Source organism: Athene cunicularia, assembly GCF_003259725.1.
Source record: "Athene cunicularia isolate RWA chromosome 2 unlocalized genomic scaffold, athCun1 chr2_part1, whole genome shotgun sequence".
NCBI lineage: Eukaryota > Metazoa > Chordata > Aves > Strigiformes > Strigidae > Athene > Athene cunicularia.
The window spans coordinates 111524293-111544805 of NW_020799095.1; the positions used below are offsets into that span (position 1 = coordinate 111524293).

The 20513-nt window shown below is 39.0% G+C and overlaps 1 protein-coding gene across 2 annotated transcripts in view; it reads left to right on the plus strand.

Moving 5' to 3' along the window:
• Positions 1-19717, plus strand: part of RGS20 (regulator of G protein signaling 20) — a 37693-nt gene extending 17976 nt beyond the window's left edge. Inside the window, exons 1-5 of one of the 2 annotated variants that reach the window (XM_026842065.1) lie at positions 4504-4830; positions 12330-12478; positions 16450-16536; positions 17372-17606; positions 18815-19717. In XM_026842065.1, the coding sequence (XP_026697866.1) occupies positions 12333-12478; positions 16450-16536; positions 17372-17606; positions 18815-19003 (657 nt within the window). In that variant the 5' untranslated portion in view covers positions 4504-4830; positions 12330-12332 and the 3' untranslated portion in view covers positions 19004-19717. Of the gene's footprint in view, positions 1-4503; positions 4831-12329; positions 12479-16449; positions 16537-17371; positions 17607-18814 lie in introns of those variants that run through there. The other variant, XM_026842064.1, reaches the window with a different exon arrangement.
• Positions 19718-20513: the final 796 nt, after the last annotated feature.

Here is a 20513-nt window from a genome sequence, read left to right on the forward strand (position 1 = left end):
GCCCCAGCGCAGTGAACGCCTCGGCTCGGCTCCCGCCGTGCGCCCACGGGCCCTTCGTCCTCTTTTGACGAGCGAGGATCAGGATAAGGCAGCATCCATCACCCCCGCCCCTCCGCGAAGAGAGTCCCGCGGCACGGCCGTTCTGGGGGCCCTCGGCTCCCAGTTAAAGTTAAGAGAGATGAGCAGCAACAAGCCCGTGTTTCCATATAGACTCTTCCAGTATCAGCCTGCCACATCACGCCTCCTCGGGTGAGAAAAGGAGCTCTTCCCGAGCTCCGTCCTTAGCTAACGTCAGTAGGCAAGAAAAAAGCAGGTAAAGAAAATCGGACACAACTGCAGAAAGTGAGATAAGATTATCCTTGTATATGTCAGTCAGAATCAAGGTAACTTAATACCGATAGAATTTACTTGATGTGACTATTCCCTTATTTCATTTTTGCTGTCGAAAATGTAAGATCAAAAATTCTCACACAGTACTGTCAGCGTGACGTAATGGTGAGGAGTCTCCTTGTACCTCTGTGCCCATCGCACAAGGGGAGCGTTGGCGTCAGGTCCAGCGCTCTGCCGCCCCACGGACTGTGGTGCCGGTTACGCCATTGCTCTACGCCGGGACCCAACACCAGTAGCCACTAGTTAAACTGACCAAAGTGCCAAAATCACTATCAGCTAAGAGAGCCCTGCATGCACCCAGGTTAAAATTAGGAGCAACGTGTTAAAACTAGGAGCATCCTTCTAAGCTAAACGCATATTCAAGCCAACTGAACGCAAAACTAGTATTGCATTTTATAAAATGCTCTAAGATGAGAGAACAGTTACTTCATTTCCCATTTAATTTCTTAACTGCCACCCAGGGGGATCAATACTTATTTTGATATCTTTGCTCTGGGTCCCAAATAGTTAATGATGGAAGCACCTCCTTGGCAGTTACACACCTCCCTAGCCCTTGGAAAGAACAGTGCACATTTGTCAGAGTGAGTAGCGATGTTTGAGGGCTCAGCTTAAAGTACCAGGAAGAAGTTTTCAGACTAGAAGGTTTCTGTGTCTCTAAGCAGCCCAGGTCACATGGTGATGCACCTGAAGCACAGGCAACTATACCAAGTTATCCCAAGGAGGCAGCAGGTCTTGGAAATACTGCAGAGGCCCCTAGCATCCAAAAGCAAGAGTATTTTTTGTGAGAGGTTCATGACCCTTGTAACTTTCTGTTTATAGGCATGTTTCAAAATTTGTCATAGCCAGGTGAAGCAAAGAAGTCCAGAAAGTGTTATGACTGAAATGATGGCGTGCTAAGTCAAATTCTGACCTTTCTTCAGCTTTAAAATTGACTTGAATACTCCTCCTGGCTGATGCTGCTCCCTTTGGCATAACAGGCAAGCTGGCAAGGCAGAGGGCAGCTACCTTGGTGCCTGACCTGCCAGAGCAGCCAGATGCCGGCATAGTACAATCTGAAGTGAATCGCAACAATCGGAATCAATAGGAAACGGTACGTGAATCAGTGTTCAACGTGCTCCAGGGTGAGTCATCCCGATTCAAACCAGCTTTCAGACCAGTACAATGTCAGTCAGCTCCTCGCACAGTTCGATATGAGTCAGATCTCAGCACTGAGTACAATATGAAATGAGTCACTGACTAATACGGCGCCATGTGACTCCAGTACCCAGTGCGAGTTGTCAGAGCTTCTGCGTGATATGAGTCACTTCATAGTACAGTAAAATGGGCTTTCTGGAGACCATTCATAATTAAGCACAATGCAACCAAGCGCTCAGTAGATGATGGGAGCGAGCAGTGCAATCTGCTACATGCACCAGTTTCACTGTTTGCATAGTAAAGAGGTTTGTAAAATATTAGACTGAATGAATTTATTTTTTTATAAAGCAAGCTGCATAAAAATAACTAGAAGCACATACTTCCTCTGACATTAAAGCCAGCCAAAGCAGGGCTGAAGCAGCAGTAAAGCTCTCAACACCGACAAAGCCTGGGGTTTGGGGTTTTTTTGGCTTGTTTTTGCTTCTGAGAACTGATCAACCAGTGTGAACTGACCAGCCAGTATGAACTGACATCCATGTGCTAAGGCTGACTCCAGCTGCCACAGATGCCAAGGCAAGGGATGCCAACAGTCTGTGCTGTGCAGAGAAGGACTTGACACTGATTTAACTTAATGACCTGGTTTCTTAAAGGAGTCAGCATGGGACAAAGTTATATCCATACTTGCATTTATACAGCTCCACTGTCATGGCAGCTACAAACAGCTGTACTGGAGTGACAGGTTGCTTTTGTTGCTTTTTCTATGCAACAGGTAAAAAATTCTTTCGCATCTTCTCCATATTACAAGAGAAATAGTGACAGTGACCCTGCTAATTGCATGTTAGAGTAATATTTTCAGTGAAGTCTTTTGTGATAAAATCTAAAGTAAAGAAATACATTAAAATACTACCAGAGGAGATATAGGGCATCCCTCTAGGGGGGAAAACAAACAAGCAAACAAACAAAAAAGCAGCCACCCACAAAAATACCACTGAAAACTTAAGTAACTATGTTTCTTAACAAGAAAGTGAGATTCTATTTGGAAAAATATTTAGTGCAGGATGTTTTTTGCAGACAGTGGGCTGATCTGGCGGCCAAATGTGCAGCACTGAATACCAAAGGAAAAGGAGCAGAAGACAGTTATCTAAGTCCTCAGGAGACCTCAGTAACAGGCGATGTGATCAAGGCATCACTACTTGTTATTAGATGGGGTGATACACTTTCAGCCCTTCCTTTTGAAGTGTAAAGCAGTCCTTCAATTTGGATAGATGAACCCTGCTCCTCTGAGCTGCCACTCCTCTGGAAAAAAAATAATTAAATAAAACGGGTAGAAGGCACTCAATTCCTGGACATGTTACAAAAAAAGCATCCTAAAATTGTTCTTTAAACTCATAGAAAGATAATACTTTCTCTTGCAATTTTATCCACTTAAGACTTGGGCACAGCAGTGACATAAGAAGCTGTTTTATTCTGTGTGTCAGTCTCTGCTAACCTCTGTCTTGCATTCATAAATGCTCAACCATTTCAGTCACCTCACTACAAGATGCCAAATCTCCAATAATACAAATAAAAACTGTTGTAAGAGCTCTTAACTCACTAGGTGGGCAATCCAATAACTATGCCTGAAGCATGTGCATATGTGTGGGTAAGTTCATTAACATATATTATAATTCTTCTCTATCTAAAATAGTACACTGCTTGATGCAGAAAGCCTGTGCGTCAGATTTGTCAATGAAGAGGAAGAAGCACGAGCATCAAGCTTCCTGTTTGTATTTCAGTTGACAATAAACTGCCACAGGCTTCAGTGGGAATATTCTGCAGCCCCAAATATTTCTAAATTAATAAAATATAGATTCGGAGATTTACTTGGATCTTGACCCCAGTTGCAAGCCTCTTACAACATCAGTAGATAAGGACAAAACCTCTTTCTTCCAACTCCCTGGTTACCATTATCAGGGGGATCCAAAGAGAGAGCAGCAGTTGTAGGACTTACATAACCTCACCTAAAGCTCACTGAAACCCATAAGTAGTTTTCATTGCTTTAATGGGGGTTGGATCAGGCCCAAAGCATTTACTAAAAAATAACTGGAATATGATGATCCACATCTGTGCACTCACACCAACTGGCTGTCAGCTAGCATTATAGCACAGGGCTTCACAGGCTGCGTTGTTACTAGGAAAGCTTCATGCCGTGGCCATGCACATCAGCCCTGAGGACAAGTTAAGGCTTGCACACCTGCATGACCATAATGTGTATGAGGAGGAAACATTATGTCTAAGTAATTATGTTAAAGTAATACAATCTTTGCATTTTGAGCTGAGAAAATGTCATTGTCCTTCAGCATAAAATGAGAAGCATAAAATCATTGCCTACAATCTTCTGTGTATTATTGTGTTCAGTTTTTGGTTTTTTTATTGGTTTGATGGTTTTGTTTTGTTTTTAAATTTGACATTTGTGGCTTAGACTTTAAATACTGCTCCTTTGGGAAGGCTATTTTCTTGGTAGCCCACCTTTCAACTGAGAGATTAGTAAATACTATAAATGTTACAACTAAGCCAAGTATTATCTGAGGTGCTTTTAACCAAGGAAGTAATTTTCATTCCTGACCTTTGCATTTATAAGGTTACAGAGATGCCTCATAATCTGAATGTCAGATAGGCATGCCTTGGAGTGGAAAAGCTAGGACAGACATATTTATTCCAGTACCTCAGCATTACTCCTAAGGCATACACTAGTTTTTCCACTATTGTCAGAAGTAGCTTTTCAGATGCTTGCTTAAATCCCTGGACTTTTTTTTTTTTTTTCTCCAAATACTTACTAGCATTCAGTAATAGCAGCATGTACTTTTTATATGAATCATAGATGCTATCTAGCAGGATAAGCAGTAAGAATGTGTGCCATTATTTTTCCTCTATTTTTGGTTCATTGCTTGTTAGGGACATTTTTATAATGAACTAAATTTGTTGTTATCATTATATAGAGAAGGGCCTCTCTCTCCTTGGGAGATCCAGAAACTCTGCACCTGAGCACCTGCATAGAAGCTACATTAGGTGGACTTGAAACAGTGAACCAGCCAGAGACAAGCTGATCAACTCAACTCCTACTCCCCTTGCTCAATCAAGTATTTGACTAATTAGTGCACTCCGTGTGGGATTTGGACAGTTTGGTGGATTCCTCCAGGCAGGACCCGCTGTGCCTAGTCAAGTTTCTTTATGTTTCAATGTGCTGATTAACATCTGGATTAGAGAATACAGCCATTCCAGAGACTCCAAGGTTGCAAAATGGATCAAACCCTACATAGTTTGTAGGTAGTCAGAGGAGACTTGTAAGTAGTCAGAAGAGAAACTTCTTGCAGATGCAGAAATGATTATGTAGGACAGTCTTTTGTATACTAGGTAGTTAGATTTTTTGTAAGTAGCTCAAGATAATCACTAGGGATGGATCATGCATGTGCTGGAGTGGTCCCAAGGAGCATGGGCCAGCTGGATGCAAGAACTGTATAGTAAAGCATCATTTAGAGTCTCATCTGGTCCAGGCAACACCATCACTACAAAAACCTTTGCAACAGAAATTCCTGTTGCCATCTGGACACTGACTGTCCTGTTCAAGGATGTAATTCCCCACAGTGACTTGATATTATCAAGATCAGATTTCAGTGACTACCCAAGAATCAGAAGAGTAGCACCTTTTGGTCCTTCCCTATCCATATAAACCAAAGTAATATTTTTTCTATTAAATTATGGCTACCCAAGCCCTCACCAAGCAGACATAGTTGTCTCCGATAGTGGCACCATTACTTTGGACAGTCAAACTAATATAATTGGACGTAGAGATACATTTCATATTATGTCCAGCAATTGGCTAAAACTGTACACAGGCCGGAGTTAAACAGTGTTGGAGATGGTAGAGGTTGAAGTCCTTTCGTTAAGGTATCTCACCTCATTTCATCAGTAGTCTAGAAGTACTTTTGGATTCTTTAAACAACATGTACAAGATAGCGATCTATCTCAGTTTTCAAATCCCTTGTGTTTTCTTCTCCAACCCATTTTCAAACAAGGCACGTAGCTGTTCCAGATGGTGGGGACAGAGACAGCAGACCCCCATTTACAAAGGGCAGAGAGCATCCAGCACAGAGGGTTCTCACACAATTTGTTTATTCTCATAGCACCCTCTGAGAGGTCTGGAAATCCAAGATGATAAAGGAGGCACAGGGTGTTCAGAGCAGTGAAACTTCCATTGTGGTTTGAGGGAGATAACCTAAAGAAAGATGAGCAATTTCCGATTTGCTTATTCTTCCTCAGCAAGGCAAATTTTAGGGTATGGATCTCTTGTAGTACAGCAATCTAGTTTAAGGTAACAGGTAATTAAACAGCAAGAGACCAAGGAGCATCTAAGGTTTTTAAAATCCAGGTGTATTAGGGGATAAACCTGTTGCAAACTAGGTTGATGAATCACTCCATTGGGGCTCAGGGACGAGTTCTTCTCTTGGACTCCCTCTCTTACCTTGAAGAAGCAATATAACCATGCCTCAGTCTTAGAGGGAAAGCACTAGAGCTCAGTGGGACTACCCAAGTAACTTAAAAGAAAAAACTTCACCAAAAACAGAGCAGTAATTTGAGTTTGAACCTGTGAGATGTTGGTCCTTCCTGAACTTGCAAGGACCTCAATGAGAATAGGAGGAGAGCACATCTCATCGGTCTGAGTCTTTAACTGCTTAAAGAAATATGTAAAAAAAAAAATATACACATACTTAAACTACCTTGGAAAAAATAAAACCATTCATCTCTAGTTTATAAAAACAGTAAGAGTTCTCTCAAATAATAAATACAAAACTATTCAATTAGAGCAGAAATAGAGAAGAACAGTTTATGTGCACTGATACACACACTCTGTATTCTCTTAGTAAGAGGGGAAAAAGTCACTTTCAGTGGGTACAGAAAACTGACACTGTAGCCATCTGTGTAAATGCATTCAGGAAGCAGAAGGAGGATTTTTAAACAAAACATTTATACAAATTTTGAAGCAAGATATTTCAGACAATTCATAACACCTCTGCTTAGCACCACCTGGTACTAAATCCAACCCAAGATATAAAGTCAGTTTTCTCGGCAGCATAAATACAAGTACCAGATCAGATCCTCAGCTGGTATAAATCCCCTTGTCTTCACTGGCCATAGTGAAGTGATGTAGCTTTTCAGCAGCTGAAAATATGCAATCAGCATTAATACTTCAAAACTGAATGTATTAGAATGGAATTTTCTCTCATCACAAGATCTTGATGTTCCAAAGAAAACATCCTCTTTGTTGATGGACACACTTATATTTGATTGTCCAGGGAAATGAAACAGAAAATACTTGACAGTGTCCAGTAAAAACTCCATTTAAAACCAGATAGTAGTTGCATGTCATGAAAACTGAAAACCGTAGAAAGAACACCTCCATCTTGTTTTTATTTCAGTGTCAGCTGACTACATAAGTGGCTGTCCTGGGAGGCTGGTGTGACAAGCTGCATTTACCAATTGCCATTTTCAAAGTGCATACCTTGTAATAAGGAACAGAATATTTTGGCTGATAGAAGAACATTTGCACTGATGTTTACAGAAGATGCACCTAGCTGATCCATTTTTTCTAACTGCATTATGAAAATTCTCTAGCAGAAGAAATCTGTCCCATTCGCTCACAGGTTCTTTCCCACTTCAATACCATATTGACTAAACAACAGTCTCCTGTCAGATTTCAGTGATCTACCTGACACTACCAGGTGTAGGAGGATGGCTGTACATTTTGTTTTCCTCAGGAAGACACCCTTTTGTCCTACAGCCAAGTAATAGCTCTGAACTATCCCTCACCTTTGAATGCTCTTACAGGGCAACTTGAGCTCCAAAGTCTTCCAACCAATTACTACAACTAATGGTTTTCCTGCCCAACTCTACAAGCATTACTCTCCAATGTCCTACTACTGGTTTAAGAAAACAGAAATCATTATTTAAGCATCACAGTCAGATTTTTGGGACAAGTTTAGGTCACTTTTTATGATACTTATGAAACACAGTCAGGAGAGCAATACCCACGTGCCCCTTATCCTACTTACCCAAGTCACCACTTGTAGATCTGCCAAATATATTCTTAACTACCACAGGGAAAGAATATTTAGCTAAATATATCAACAAAGTATCAACACACGTCATTCCCTTTAACAACTTTAAGGTAATCTATTGGATCAGAATGCTGCTGATGATTCAGATTTTTCATTATTAAAACCTGATGACCCACAATATCAGTCTAGAAAATAAGGAAATCCCTTTTGCAAAATCAGCAGTCATGCTTCCACTGGTTTTGATCACAGTTGGTTGAGGCTCTTTGGCCTAATACTGTGGGATAATAAAGTTGAAGAGGTTGCCAATCACTGGTACCGTGTACTATAGCAATAGGGGCCACCTGTGAATAATTTTTCAACTAATATATACCGTCGATCTCATCACTGATGCAAAGAACACAGGCACCAGAGTTTATAACTGGTTTTACACTTACTACATGACCCAGTCAGACCATGTGATGTCCCAAATTAACAACCATAACATGATACGAACAGGCTTTTTTACTGGGAGGTCTAAAAATCCTCTCCTTTTCGCCCTGAGCACCTAAAGTCTACTGAAGGCAAATAAACAGCCACCTCCATTCCCACAGATCTGCAAGTCAGTCAAGCTGCTGTTTAAGTTATTGCCAATGGGGGTTGTACTGTAAAAAAGCAAGGAGTTTTGTAAATTCCTACAAATAATATTCACTAGACTTGTTAAATCTAGTGTCCATTCCTGCACACAGTACAGCTCAAAACAGTAATTTGAGCAGTTGTCTGGAAAGGTTCATTACACAGCTATGGTGGCTGCAGCAAGAAGCAGCAAAGTGTGATGGAGAACTTCGATGACCCATAGTGGAATTCTGTATATACTAAAAGTAGCAGAACAACAACAACAGACATAAAACAAGGCTTTTCTGTTTGTGTCCCATTAGTGGCTCTGTCATTAGCTCACTGCATGATCTCAGACAACTTGCTTATCTCTAACTTTTTTTCCCATACACCTTCCAAGACCATTATACTTCCCTGCATACAGTGAGATAGGCTTAATACTTTTTAAGGTACTTTTCTCTGAAAATGTATCCTTAGATGACTTGCAAAAACTCAGTGTCTGTGCCTTTGCCTCTGTTCCAGCCAAGGAGCAGTTTATGGGAAAGCAAAAGGAGCTTCTTATATCACCACAGACAGCTGCAGGATTGCAGTGTTTCTGTTTCCCTGGTTTATTTATTTATTTTTTAAAAAGCAAATAAATCTAGAAAGCCAATATATATCCATGAACATACATATGAAATTATGACATATCCTTTAGGCAGAGCCTACATCTTACTGTGCATTAAGGCCTCATGTCTGGCATTACAGTCTCAGTACAACCACAACTGTGATATACATTTGCAACAAGTTTTGCTGCAAAAATGAACATTTAAATTTATTTTGCAATTCTGATTAGAAGATGAACCACAAAACCCTGGACTTTTAAAGACATCCACTTATGTGGGCAAAGGGAGTTGGTCCAGGTAGAAAATTATATAGAATGATGCACTTGACAACAGTTTGATCTAGACACAGAGCTGGGTGGGTTGGTTTTTTTTTGGGTTTTTTTTTTTTGTTTGGTTGGTTGTTGTGTGGTGTTTTGTTTTTTTTTTTTAAAAAAAAACCAGCCTGATATGTTTGTCTTATGGGTGTTTATACTATGTGTGCCAAAGAAGTTTGTGACTGCAGAACCACTGCTCAGCTCTCTGCCTTGCCATCCTATAAAATCAAGCCTAGATTTTATTTAGCCCAAGCTAACTCATTAGTTCTCTGAAAGAGAGAACAGTAGAAAGAACATCATAACCTTTTACTGATCAGAAGTTTGATATGCTTTTGAGTTCCCCTTTCTAGGTTAACAAGCCAAACTCATACAGTTTTTCTGCATAAGTCATGCTTTCTAAACATCTTGTTAGATGCTTTATCTTTCTTGGAATGCGATACCCATAGTACTTGCACAGAGAAGTAAATTACTTCCTGTATCTTACCACACATAATACACCACAAAAAGTCACAGCCTAGTTTGTGATCCACTGCAAACCTCTACCAAATGTACAATGTAACAGTCAACCACCATAGGAAGTACATGCACGATAATCACTACACAGCTCTGTAATTCAAAAGCTTGGCCTGTCTTTAAGCCACCAGATCTATTCCAGCCCTCTTTTGTTTATTTCTCATTACTCTAATACAGCTCTGCTATCATGAAATCATGCTCTTTCTGCTAAAAATATCTTTCAGAAAAAATCTTCATCACACAAATGACCAAAACCTACTTGCTTATTCAATGAGAAAGTTGGTATACATCTGCCAAATTAAAATGAAAATGCATCATTTAATCTGAAAAAAAACTGTGTCGAATTTGTGTAGCTCAATCCTTTATTTTCTTTAAAATGCGTGAGAAGTGATGCAATGATGAACATTCATAAAAACCTACAGTACCAGAAAACTTCTAAGTAAGGTATATGATTCAGAAGGGAAACAAAGACACAATGCAGCTGGGCAGTTTTTGCTACAGCTACTTGCATGGCCTTCCCTTTCATTAAAGATGTCAAAGAACAGTTCTGAAGAACCTGAAATGGTAACAGCAGATCCAGAAAGATCTTTTGAATTAAGCTACAGTGGGATGAGGTGGGGAGGAAGAGTTTATTCTTCCTACTTCCACTATCCTTTACCTTTCTCCTTGTAAAAAAGCAAACAGGAATCAACTTTCCTACTCAGACCACTATCAGTCCAATTGGGATATGGATTAGAGATATAAATGTGTGAACTATCCACATAAAACATCTCACATCTGAATCCAAATTACACTTTTTAATCAATAATTGTTTTGTCCAAAGCAGCCTGAAATATTCCAAGATACATTATCATTCCAATAATGTTTTATATGCTAGTACTTTCTAATTGAAATACGAAGATGGTCTATTTTTAAAAGTATAGGTATCTAGAAGGAAATTAATACTTAGTGCTTTGTTCTATTTCTGCAAATCTGAAACCCTGAAGGAAAGAAATCTGAATCTACAAATGTATGCTACATTTCACATTTATTCTTCCACGTTTTAAAAGAAGAAAGGTTGTGGGGGTTTTGGAAGCTATACTCTTTTTCGGATTTTCTATTTCTGGACACTTAGGCATTGCTTGTCAGATTAGGTCTACAGAGATATAAAATGAGTTTATAATTTTTATCTGTATTGTTGTTCTTATATTCTATTCCTCCTGCAAAGCAGGTGCATCTTCTGCTCAGCATGTCATGCATTTTTCTCTTGGGAGAGTGGGTGGTTCTCAGGAAAACAAAAACTATTAAGCTGTATAAAAGAAACAAATCCAGCATAAAAAACCCTAGCAAAATGTAATGCTGCACTCTGCTACAACAATCTCCTTTCTTCTCCTGACACTTCTGTCAAGTTCGTGACAATGTCTAACATTCTTCCTCAAGTTACAATAGTATTTCCTCAACCTAGCTGAACATTTTAGGAAGGAAGGCAGCTTTTAACCCTCCAGTATTCAGCTCAGATTTTGAGTCTGGTATTCAATAATCAATTAAAAAAAAATCAAAATAGGTAGCAGCTAATTTTAATTCCACTACAATTTTCATGGCCTCAGAAGAAGGTTTAGCAACCTGAAAAAGCCTACACACAAAGGGATCTCATGACACAGGAGTATTATGCATCCAAAAATCAAATACAAATTAAATGAAGAAAGATGTATTCATATTGTACAAACTGGCATTTCACCTATAAAAGACATCTGTCACTTAGATATGGCACAACCCTCAGCATAATAGGGAGAGCATTACTAAGTGTTGTAGAGCAAGTTGGAAGCTCAGAGAGAGGACAGAAAGGGACAGGGATTTCAAGGGGACTTGTTATTTCATTAACACCATTCCTCTATGGAAACTGCAGAATTCAGGCTCCAAAAAGGTTTCCTAGAACAGTGCAAAAACCACAACCAGTGTTTCCACCAAAACGTGTTTCATGCCGTCTTCAGTTGGGGAAGGTAACCAAAAACCTGCATATTCAATATTAACATCCAGTCATGTGTTTTCTCCACTAGTAATTCCTCATCTTCACAGAAGCACTTGATTCCTTCTTGAGAAAAACTTTAAAAAGTGGTGGCAGACCTATAATGGGCAGATGAGCAGTGGCCCTTCCCCTTTGCTACAGGGCAACCAGCAGGTTTGAGACATTCTTAACACTCACCGAAGGCCAGATTTTCAGCAGAGCTTAGGTATCTCATTCAAGCATCACTAAGCCTGTGCACTGGCTAATCAAGAGAAACAGAGAAAAGAAAAGAGAGAGGCTTTAACTACCTTTGTTCTGTACCATTTTCTTTAGGACTGGCTTTGAAGTCAAAAACCTTGTGAAACCCTTTTCAACTCCACTGTGACAAGAGCTGCAGCTGTGAGACCCCTCACTTCCACCTTTTGCTCTCTGCATCACTGCTCTCTCCATATTCCTACCCATGTGCAGAATTCATTAGCCCCTTTACCTTCCATCACAGCACTTAAAATGAGCGAGTCTTCCAAAGGATTCAACAACTAAGAGCTTCTGTGCAGGGAGAGAAAAAAAAAAAAAAAAAAATCAAGCATTTAGCTTTTCACTTCCTTTGGAGCTGTGGCCTTCAGCACTTCTCGGTAAGACTTTTAAAGCAAAGAACAAAAAAGATAAATGTTTCTTACTTCCCCCTTCTCCTTGTGTCTTGCAGCCCATGGGATCAGAGCGGATGGAGATGCGCAAACGGCAGATGTCTATGACCCAGGAGACCCCAGGCACTGCACAGACTCAGCACGGCACAGGAAATCGAGGTTCCAATGCCTGCTGCTTTTGTTGGTGCTGTTGCTGCAGCTGCTCGTGGTAACCCCTCTTATTCTAGTCTCTGGGGAACAGAGTAGCAGGGGAGGGAGGCAGTAACCTGTGTACAGGACAGCATAAGCCAAACAGACCACCTGGGTAATTCTGCAAATCTGTGACTGAGATGACTGTGCTCTAGTACAGGACACAACCTTCTACTCCATTTATTCTTTTTCCTGCCACTGAAATAACAGACTTTTTTTTTTAAAAAAAAAAATCTCTGTACAGTATCTCTGTTAAACTTTTCTTGTCAATACTGTGTAATGAAGGTCTGTGTTGTGCTGGACTTGTTCTCCTCAGCCTTGACCTTCACCAGCACTTCCACTAAAAACTGAAAGCAATACCAGAATGTCACAGCTCTAGATTTAAGGCTGGGACTTAACAAGCTGCACAGACTGTGTTAAATGGAGTTCAGAGAAGGTGGAAGAATTTGTAGACAGAAAATGAATGACGAGGTCCACAGAAGTGTTCTTTTGTTTTGAAGGCAAGTGGATCAGTAGTCATTAGTGTTGCCATCTCATGGCACCTGCAACTCAGATGAAGTTAATCCTTAGGATCACAGACTTTAAACATTGTGGGTAATTTGCTGAAGATGAGGAGTTAAGCAAAACATAATTCAGAAGAACTCCCATTACAAGGTGTTAAGGGGGAAAAAAGTTATCAGGGGAGCAAAGCAAAACAGGAAGAGGAGTCAGTCAATTCCTTAATGGGTTCACCTTTCTCTCTCTTACCAGCTCCTCCAAATCCAAGTGACTTAATTGAAAACTGAAGTAAAGCTTCCCATACTCAAAAGACCTGTATCTGTTTGGGGACAACTGTTAATTAACGGGCAAGACCAGAACTTAAATATTTCAATGAAAAAAAGCCTTAAACAGCCATAGGACTTCAACCAAAACACTGATAGCAAGCTGAGTGCTTCTTATAAATGCACTATGCACCACAAATACTTCAGAGAAAGCAAACCTGGCACTGAGGTGAACGGAGCAACTCAAATAACCTTACAGCCCAGGCTAGGAATCTATTCCACCATTATTTTTTTTGCAACGGCAATTGGTAGCAAATGCTTTGAAGAACACACTGGAAGGCAAGGGAAGAGCTTCTGCTTTTGGTATTCAGCTCTTCAGAAGCCAATTCTGCCCTCCCTAATGTAAATAGTGAATAATTTGAAAGGACAAAACGCGCTTGGAGTTTTCTTGCAAGTTGGCAAGAACTCTGGCTCTGATCCTAGCAAGCTTTTCAGCTGGTGCTTAGAGGTAAACTAAGGTAGAGTACTGTGCCTGTACAGGATCAGTTTACTACCTTGCAGAATGGCATCTCTATTAAAGCATCCCATAGAGCTTCCAGTGTCATCTGAACAGTTGTCCAGTGCAATCAAAATTGGCTCGGTCTAGAGCTGCATTACACAAACACGTATCTTTCCATAAAAAGAAAAAATAAGGCATATTTATCTACTACGTTAGATACATAAAATATCTTTAGAATTGTTGATAAAAGTACTTTTTTTGTCATTTTACCTGTTATTTTTCAGGATGCTCATCTTCTGTGCACCTTGCTATTCAAACAATTCAAAGAAAGCACTTTACTCAAGGGTGTGTGAAACTACCCAAATTTCATGATGCTTGAAATTCCTATTTGCACTTCAGAATCATCTGGGAAACCAGTATAGGCTCCAAAACAGAGCAGCTTGTTTTAGCTTTAAAATAATTTCTGATTTTTTTTTGAGAACAATTGTTTTCTAGTAGCAAGAAATGCAAAACAAGCCATAATTAAGCTATTTATATTCCCTGTTCATAGAGCCTTTCCTCAAAATAGCTCAAGTACTTTGAAGAGAAAAATTATGACTAGGAATAAAAATAACAGTCTACATGAGTCATGCGGCTGAGTTGTTGAACATCTAATATTCAACATACACTTAATAGTAGATTTAGAATGAAGACACGGTGAAATTAGTCTCTCAGCTCAATACTCAAGAGCTTGTGTTCATTCCTAAAGCCACACCCAAGCCTCCAGCCTGTTACTCTTCAGGATCCTGAGATGCAGTGTTGCACTGGTGTCTTTTTTCTTTACCTGTACATTTCTAGGGAAAGCGCTTGCATGCAAGTCATTTTCTGAAGCATGACATGTTCTCTTGAGGAAGCTTTTGTTACTTCTTTTGTCTTTTTTGTCCTTTTGTGCATTTATCTTATGAAGACTGCAATCCTTCCTGTCAGATTGGTTGGTTCCCCTCAATTCAGTAACTCCTCTAACAAGCATTTCACTTCTTGTCTGTGCATAAGGAATAGATAATCTATCACTGTTCATATTTTAAAAAGGCCGGAATCACTGAAAAAAAAGGGTAGTAAAGGATTGAGACCTATACACACCAAAAGAACAGAGAACTAACATTAACTACTTCCCCCCCCCCCCCCCCCCCCCCCCCCCCCCCAAAAAAAAGTGTGTGTAGTATCTGCTCTCAATCTTAGCAATAGGAAAGCTTTCCTACCTCTTCAATGCATGGACTGCCTTGGCAAAGAGAAAAGCAGGTCTCTGCAGATTATGGACTAACACTAGAGAAAGCAAAAGGAGGAGATAACCAGTAAATAGTAAGGCTGCAAATAACACAAAGCCATGAGTTTAGAAGGCAAAAGGGAGAGAAAAATCAACTGATTTAACAAAAAGTCTTACTAGAGATAAATGAGATTCTTAACAATTAAGGCAATTAAACTGTTATAACATTAGCATTAAAGAAATTTAAGATAGAAATTAAGAAATTAAGTTTTTTATTTTCCTAGAAGTTATAACTGCATTGCTTTATTTCAGCTGGAGAACCCATTTCATATAAATTACAGGTTGTAATTCACCAGGAGCTTTTCTTCTTGAGAAATTTTAAGCAGCCTTACCAATGACATGAACGCGTATTTGTATGCATGTGCATTTCTCACTACACTACAATAGCCTAGGAACTGGAACAGTCCCCACTCCCTAAAAAGAAATATGTATATTCTCAAACCCAGTCTCAAATGAAAAAGAATCATGTGCAACTACAGAAGGAATTTTAAAAAAATAGTTATTTAAACTAACATTTGATGAAAGCGGCAGAAGTTTATAGCTACCCCTCTGTGGGACATGAAAATACTCTGTGATCACTAGTGATTGCAGCAAACATTTTTCTGCAATGCTACAAACAAACTAATACTCATTTCTAGTCAGACATAATGAAAATGATATTCAGCAACAATATATCTGCTCTTTGTGTGCCAGACCTCACATTCTGAAGCACATACTTTAAGTTGCAATCAATTACCACACAATCTGGCTATATCCACATTTGAAATCTGAAAGATGCTTACACTTCCAACATCACATACAGAAGTGTCTAGCTTGCTTAAAACCTGTGGTCCAGCTTCTGAACTGTGGCTTTCTTGTAACATGGTATCACCATTCTAAACCAGTATTGGCCCTCATTGTACCTTATGGATATAAAAAATAGCCAAGGAGGAAAAAAACCCCAGAAACCAACCTTGAACTCTAACCCACATAAAACCTGCATCTAGTGAACCTCAGTAAAAACACTGCATCAAGCATACACATTATAATAAGCATCGATGGAGAAAAGATTCAGTATGTGATAAAGGGTACTCATGCATATATATATATATATATATATATATATACACACACACACACACACACACACTCATGTATACTATATATAGGGAGTTGGACTCAATGATCTTTATGGGTCCCTTCCAACTCAATATATTCTATAAATCTATAGTTCCTGTATAGAAAATTTGTGATACAATACTAATCATTCATCTACATTAAAGTTTACCAGGTAAAACTGATGTCAGAGTATAATTATGGTTAATGTGACTACTTGTTAACTTGTCCTATCAGTCAATTTATTTTTTAATATTGGAGGAAAAGCAACTAGTGTATGTTCAGCCTTTTCCTCTATGAAGCCGACTAAAATTCTGTTTGCTACCTTGTAGTCTTACAGTTAGAAATCAAGAGGAGGAGAGAGCAAGAAGAACATCTCACGAACTCCAAGCAGAGAGTATTCCAAACTGTGAGGAAAGGTATGGTCTTTACCAAGTGTACTGTCAAGCTAAAATGAAGAAAACCCAAACCATACTAAATCAAGTGCATTACTTGAAATATGTAAATAACCATTATCTATTTGTCATTTATGCTGAACTTGCAGTCCTCTGTCTCTTTATCTTCTAAGGAGCCAAAGGTCTCATCTGTAATCTTTTACCTTATTTATACGCAGCATCTAACCACATTCCCCACTTTCATAACATGGCAGATCAAAACCAGCATTGTAAACACAATCTCCCTTTTTTCTGAACTAGTTTTTAAATACATCCTGTTCCCAGCCAGCAACTACATAATGAAGATAAGTGTCAGTGCTCAGCCTCACAAAAATAATAAAGAGAGCTCAGATCCTCCCAAGAGGCAGGCAACTGTCTCTTCAGAATTGGTCAAACAGGTAGGAGCACCTGCAAAACTGTAGTAGACAGGAGGGTGGGTACCTTTTATAAGGTTTGAATCATTGCTTCTTTCTACATATTTTCATTCAATTTTTAACAACAATTCAACAAGGACTATTAGATATAAAAAAATGCTTAGCTGTTGCAGAGGGACTTCTCTGTTGCAATTACTTTGAGCAGTAAACTGCAATTTCTGCATCAAAGTACTGGCAAACATCTGCATCAGAGCTTTTGATAAGCACACTTTTAAAACACATCTTATAAATACGTTTATTAGAGTTTGCATTTGGGTAGTTCTGGTGAGAAATTAAGAGCCCCATGAATCTTGCAATTTTGTTCCATCATGATGGCAGATGCCTCCAGTCAGCTGCGAAGAGTAACATTCATTCATTTCTCTCTTGTCCTCTCGTCCTTCCTCAAGCCCTGCCCCTACTCTTGAAGAAGTAAACGCCTGGGCTCAATCATTTGACAAGTTGATGCTTACTCCAGCTGGCAGAAATGCTTTTCGTGAATTTCTACGAACAGAATTCAGCGAGGAAAACATGCTTTTCTGGATGGCCTGTGAGGAACTAAAACAAGAATCCAACAAAAGTGTCATTGAAGAAAAAGCAAGACTGATTTATGAAGATTATATTTCTATCCTTTCTCCAAAAGAGGTATATTACTTTTCCCAGTTCATTATTCAGTGTTGCTCTCCACAGTTAGAACTAACATGCATTTAAAGCTTCAACAATACCCAGGGAAAACTTTTTTCTCCCCACATTCCACTGCCAACAAGTAGAGATTTAGGGGAAAAAGGCCCCACCCATCACTGAGGTGAGATAGTCAAAACTAGCTGTAAGAAAGCTCTTCCTATGCTACGCTGGCATGCTCGTGTAAAATCTTTAGTTCAAGGCGCAAATATACAGATGATCACTTATCCTGGCTCAACTTAAAATATACTTATTGGACAAATCAGTTTCTTTTTCCTTTGCACTAGGAAGGTGGTGTGTGCATCTCTCCAAAAGCACAGTAACCACAAATAAAGTGTTTGTGCTTGCAATACAAGTTGCTCAAAGATCAGCAGAAAAATATGGCATAGAACACACTGACTTCCTGAAAGTTCTCAGAACTACCTATCACTTTGCTGTTAGAAAATATGTCAAGTTTCGAAGACACCTCAGTTCAGTTTGAGTATAAACCTGGCAAGCAGGCTAGAATTTTAAACCTTCCAATATCCTTGCAAAACTCAATTGTTTGCAGTGCAAGCTATACTTTCGTGCTTATAAAAATGCTGTTTAAATCTAAGCAGTCTATCCTAGTAATAATGATACCATTCTACAGAGACTAGAGTCTTGCAGGAAAAAAAAGACATTACTTGTATGTCGTATGAAATCATTATATAGCCGTACCTGTGGTTCATATCAATTCACTCTGCTTTTTAACAGGAATTTGATTAATCACCAGCTTCCCAGGTTACGGTTTTCATCTGTGCCACATTGTTTACTCTCAATTCAGTCTCTTTACAACAGTGCTAACTCCCAAGGAAACAAACTGTCACAAAAAAATTAAAAGTCTTCTACTACAGAGCAGGAAGTTGGTCTGGAAATAGTCTGCCGGTCTCTCAGGTTTCGGCAGTAATGGGATTGCAGGCAGTCTTGGTCAAAGTAAGGTTGCCTCAGTGAGAACATTTCTCTATCCATACTCAAGAGATTACTACTTTCAAATACCACAGTCATTTTTTGCCTATTTAATTTTTACACTCTTGAAGAACACCATCTGAAATGGTTAAAAAGACTGCTTTTTCAACCAATAAAATCAACCTGAAAATCCCCATATACTATTAACCACTATTATTTATCTGACTTTCTGTTTTAATATGCAGGTCAGTCTGGACTCCAGAGTAAGAGAAGTTATTAACAGAAATATGCTGGAACCCTCGCAACACACCTTTGATGACGCACAGCTTCAAATTTATACCTTAATGCACAGAGACTCCTACCCACGGTTTATGAACTCTGCTATTTATAAGGACTTGCTTCGGTCCTTATCTGAAAAATCCACCGAAGCATAGAATTTTTTCTTAAATGTATTTATTTTGAAACAAACTGAACTCTGGGCTACACCAATCCACAGGGCATATAGAATTAATCAGATATTTACCTGAAAATAACTCAGGCAAGTTTTACTACAGACTGAATGATTTGAACCTGCACAAGGCTCTGACACAATCATCTAACTACAGTTTCTGATCAAATTCAGTGTTACTTTGCAAAAGAGAATGAAGAGAAAACATTGCTGTTCAAAAAAGGGAGTATTTTTTCAAATGATGCAAGTTACAATGTATGTCTGAGATACAAATACCAACTGAGCATGAAAACTATATTTTATTTTCAGGTGGAATGTTAGAATTTTCTTGGAAACCAAACCAGTTGCCCCACCCACACTGTGACTCAAGTAAAAACAGTACTGTCAATACCTGGGTTACACTAGACAAAGTTTCACATACTGTACCTGGCACAGGTACACTCCACTTGTCTTGGTATATTTAATGCATATATGGTGTGCTAATGGAAACTGGTATGGCAATCTCAAGTTTATGAAAGCTAATGGTTGAAATAATCCTGCCTATAAAAATCTTTTGCTGAAGAATCGTTATTTTACTACTGGAGTCTGCTGAAAGCATTTTTAAGTTCATACGGTTCATGTTTATAAAAGTTAAATTATTTACTTAAGACGACGAAGAGTCTGGGCATTTAAATTCCAAAATAAAGCACAAGAGTTCTCACATAGTCTTCTCTTCCCTCAGTAGTAAGATTGCTCCTGAGAGGACAGCAGTATCAACCATCTTGGTTTTATACATATTAAACTCTCCCATTACCTGACAGATCTTGTAAGGTTTCTATTACAGATATGCACACATTTGACACAGATACAGAACTATTTTAGACTGCCCAAAAGAAAAGCAACAGCTCTATCCACTAATAAACCACGTTCATTTATGGTATCCTCAAAGCATTACACTTGATTTCTGGTCATACCTCAAAATCAGTAATCACAGGAAGTGTAGGAAGAAAGTACATTGAATCTGCATCGTCTATGTGTAGATCTGTTATTCTAATAACTTATTTAAATAAGATTCACTACAATTCCACTATATTAAACTTCAGAGTTTATAGTGGACTACTACTGAATTGTACTTTTTCCTGCACATTTATTTAAATGAACCAAATGAGACATATAGGTAGGAAAAGGAGATCTAAGGAACAGGGGAAAAAATACTTTAGAAGGGAAGAACCAGACAGGCATAGATCAGTGACATCTACTGTAGCCTTTCTAAAACCTACTCTTCACTTAATTTCAGCACTATGAAATGCACAAAATGGGGACTTTCTCTGAAAAAAGGAAATGGGAATAACAAGGCAGAATTTAGGAGACCAATTAAATTGTTTCCTTGGTGCACTCAGCAAGACACATGTTCTCCCCTTACTTGTTACTAAACAAACAATGAGATTTTTCATTACACAGCACCACAGGAGATGACCTGATACACAGTAAGTTAACAATAGATATGGACCAGTTTC